Source organism: Mobula hypostoma, chromosome 4 (genome assembly GCF_963921235.1).
Source record: "Mobula hypostoma chromosome 4, sMobHyp1.1, whole genome shotgun sequence".
Lineage (NCBI taxonomy): Eukaryota > Metazoa > Chordata > Chondrichthyes > Myliobatiformes > Myliobatidae > Mobula > Mobula hypostoma.
Genome location: NC_086100.1, coordinates 84,346,634 through 84,350,882, shown reverse-complemented (window position 1 = coordinate 84,350,882; position 4,249 = coordinate 84,346,634). Strand labels below are relative to the sequence as shown.

General features: G+C 40.9%; 1 protein-coding gene across 1 annotated transcript; it reads right to left on the bottom strand.

Annotated features, from left to right (window-relative positions):
• Nucleotides 1-313: 313 nt before the first annotated feature.
• On the bottom strand, nt 314-1,327 carry LOC134345964 (probable G-protein coupled receptor 148). The gene has a single exon (XM_063047308.1). It carries the CDS (start codon nt 1,325-1,327, stop codon nt 314-316), a length of 1,014 nt encoding a protein of 337 aa, XP_062903378.1.
• Between the last annotated feature and the right edge of the window lie 2,922 nt (nt 1,328-4,249).

Genomic DNA, 4,249 nt, shown 5'->3' with positions numbered 1-4,249 from the left:
TGTCAGAAATCAGAAGTACTGATTGGGCAATGTAACGATTGTGTTTTTAATTTTAAATATTTGAAGATTTAATTCCACAATAATAACTTAGACAGTTTTGAGGTGTGGGTGCTACGATGATAAACCTGGCGAGCTGACTAGCCTGTCTCTACTCCAGATTCTAGGGCATCCGTCAGACAGACTCTGCCATGGTCCAAGTACTGTGCATTATACAATGCAGAGTGGGTATTACTTGTGCAAAACCCTGATCAGGGTAACATAAGGAGGGAAAACCAAGTGCATCGCAGCTACAAACCTTTCTGCTCAAATTGCTTCACAGTGGCCTTACTTGAGTTTTTGACTTCAGAGGGAAGAATGATCGGATTGTGTTTGTAATCTCTCGATATCTCAGCCCGTAAACATAGGGGCTCACGGCCTTTGGTAACATCAGAATATCATTTACTGACACAATGATCCAGATTGCTTCCTGGGTCTCAGCTGGGTGCATTCCATAAATCACTATCCCGACTACCAGCACAGCCAGAGGAGAGAAATAAAGAAGTAACAGCATTGAATGGATGAGATAGGTCTGTTTTGCCCTTGAGTTGTTCACCCATATCCCCAATGTCTTTGTTTTGCAGTATAACAATATATAGAAACTTGATATTAATACTAAGCATGTTAGAAAATAAAGAAATACAATGCCAAATGAACATTTTAACAAAAATGTTCCAAATGGAGAAGACAAAAGCACCAAGGGTGCCACACACACTGTGAACAAGGAAAATGGATCGTCCTGTGTCCACAGCATTACTATGAGCAAGATAGAAGAAAGGCTGACAGAGATAACCCATATGCAAGCAATGATCTTGATTGCTCTAGAACGGGATAAAAGTAGCGGATAGTGAAGAGGCCAGCCAATGGCCACATAAGTGTCCACCACCATAGCAGTGATTGTTAGAATTCCATTTGAATATGCCACAGTTAACAGGAACAAGATCAATTCACAAATTACTTTGGGCATTGCAGCTCTCACTGTATTAAGGACAGCAACAAAGGTGTTCAATATTGAATAGATTAAATCATTCGTCATAGTGTTGGCAAGCAGAAGGTACCTGGTCTCCCGACGAAGACTGCTGTTTGAAAAGATGGCCATCAGGACCAGGGGAGTGGCCAGCAGTGAGGCAAAAAGACAGATTACAAGAAGAATGTCCAAACCATTCATTCCCTGCTGAGACATAGTAAGAAATGATTTCTGGGCCAGGTTACGTAAGGCACGGAGTTCTGCAGTGTGGGACACGTTTATGGAGTACTGCACTGTAGCCACTTCTTCCCCCAGAAGAGACATCACATTGGAAGCATCACAATTTTCACATTTAGATATATTCATTTTGTGCAGATTAATGTAAGTTCACAGTTCCAAAGATTTGTGCTTGCTTGTATCCAGAATTCCAATGGTTTTCAGCGTCTTTCACTTATTTTAAAGTTCTGACTGTAGCCAAGTCTTTGTCTGAATATTTTCTGCAGATATGCCAACTGCCAGATATAAGTTACACCTGTAAGTTCCTTGAACACCAAAAAAAGTAAATACTTCCAAAGAAAATTGCAGAAACCATGCACATTCTGCATGAGGCACCAACCTAATTTTGAAACATTTCTCGGTTAGTTTCCCAAGCAACGTGCTTAAAAGTCAGTTCGTAGAAGCTGAAAAAAGCAGAGATTCAGATTTTTCGCAGTGCCACTCAGTCTCATTCCATCTGAGTACAAAACACCACCTTCTTCATATGAATAACATTGAGCACAATCCTCACAGAAATGTTGTGAGTACTGCAATAGGGTTCACTTTCAAATGAGATGAGATTTCAGCAGAACCTCAGTTCAACTTACTGCTTTTGAATCCCTGTCCATTATTACCTTTGACTAACTATTTGATTTGACGCTTCAGTTCACACACACTGTGCATGACCAATTCAAGTGAACAATATGTTCTGTTTTCTCAGACCAGCCTCTGTATGTACATTATTTGGTTTAGGACATATTCATAATGGACAGGATATGAACTTGAACAATCAATTTTCAATTACAGTTTTGTAATTTCAGAAACACCTTCTGTAAGCAATCTCAAAAGATGACCATTTAACGCCAAAAGCTGCAGCATTTTCCTGGTGTGGAAAACTGGATACAGGAGCTCAAAGCACTTCAAAAGCAGAGGACACTGGAGGGAAATATTTAATTGATGGATGATGAGATGCGTTTAACATTACAGCTTTTTATATCAAAAATATACTTCATTCATAATATATACAGCAAATTCATTTGGAACATTACTTTCTGCATTCATTGTAGCATCAGTTTAATATATTATCTTACAATGTGTCAGGGCATGTCTTGCTTCCTCCTTTAACAATGCATCTGCAAGGCATTGACAGGTTGTGGGTCCAAGCAGAAGACACTGACGTCACTCATGTTCACTGAGGCCTTGTCCTGAATGTCCCGAATGCCTGGCATCATTACCTATGTCCTTTCTGCTGGATTTGGTAAAAGGCTTGATACAATACAGGGACAAGGCACAAGAGACTGAGCAGCAAGCCTGACTCCAGATGATGGGGAAGCCCTCTGTTTCTCCTCCATTAATTTGGATGGCACTACTGATGCCCGTGTTGAGTTATTGGATCCAAGTCCTAATTCCCTCCCCAAAACCAAATCTGATCATAAAGAGCATGTCCATCATCAATCCGTGCAATATTCTGGATGGCAGGATGGGAAGAGGGGTTGCATTCCCCGCGTTTGCATGGGAAGTTGATGTAAAATAGACAATGTTGGTGGAGAGGGGACAGCAGGCCAGGGAGCCATAAGTACATCCCCTTTCCTGAATGGTAAAAAGGGAGTACTTCACAATGATACCATGTATCATCATCCTCTTGTTAACATCAAAGGAGTACATTCATCACAAACCTTACAGAGAAATGTACCTCACCCTCGAGGAGTCTACTGCACTTCTTCCAATTTAGTGTAACCCAAACAGACCTTCCAAGTACATTTGCACTTCTTCCAATCTAATGGTTTGGACTAAAAACTCTAATAAGAAAAAAAACAACATGGATGGATGACCATGTTGCAGAATATCATTCAGACCACATAGATAATCCTAAACTGCCCATCGCTTGCTGCTTTAATTCTCTGCCCTATTCCCATCCTGGCCACTCTAACCTTGACCTTACACATTACTCCAACAACGTCCAACAGAAGGTCATGGAACAGCGCCTCATTTTTTGTCTGAGTACATTGAGGCTCTCAATTTAACAATTTTGTGTAACCTCTCCTTTATTCTGGTCTCTCCATTGAAGTAAGTATATCTTAATGTTTCTTCTTCATTTCTGTCCCCACCTGCCAGTTTTTAAAGTAATTGCTATCTTGACTACTTACTCAGCACCCCACCACAAGACATTCTCCCTGGTCTCTCAATTATCACCCTCTCCAGAAATTCTTACACTCATTTTCCAGAAGTTATTTGATCTATTTACTACAAGATAATGCAGATGCATTGGTCAATTTTTTCCAAGCCCTAACTTGGGAGTTGCAGCATTGGATTTGACTATTGCAAATGCTGCAGCGTTAGATAAGAAGGAAGGAAATAAGAAATGAAGTCAGTGCAAACTGGTATATTGAGTACTGTATCCGTTCTGATGAAAGGTCTTTGATCTGGTTCCTCTTTCCACAGGTGCTGCTTGAGTAATAAGTCATAGGGTCATACAGCACAGAAACAGGCCTTTCGGCCCAGTGGTCATGCTGACCAAGATGCTTCATTCAGTCTATTCCCATCTACTAGCACTTGGCCCATTATCTTCTAAACCTTTCCTATCCATGTACTTGTCCAACTGTCTTTTAAAAGTTGTTATTGTACCTTTCTCTGACAGCTGATTCCACGTAGATACCACGCTTTGTGTAAAAAAAGTTTCCCCTCAAGTTCCTCTTAAATCCTTCCCCTATCACTTTGAACCTGTGTCCTCTACTTCCTGATACTCCAACCCTGGGAAAAAGACCGAACGCACTTACCCTGCCTATGGTTTTACACATCTCTATAAAATCACCTCTCAGGTCCCCTACGCTCCAAGGAATTGAGTCTGAGCCAGTCTGACTTCTCCCTATGACTCAGTTCCTCAAGTTTTGGCAGCAGTCTTATCAATCTTTTCTGCGCCCTTTCCAGTTTAATAACATCCTTTCTTTAGCATGGAGACTAAAACTGAACACGATACTCCAAATGCAACCT

What these genes read in the sequence shown, in the direction of transcription:
- LOC134345964 (XM_063047308.1), bottom strand. Translation starts at nt 1,327, where the DNA reads ATGTCTCTTCTGGGGGAAGAAGTGGCTACAGTGCAGTACTCCATAAAC.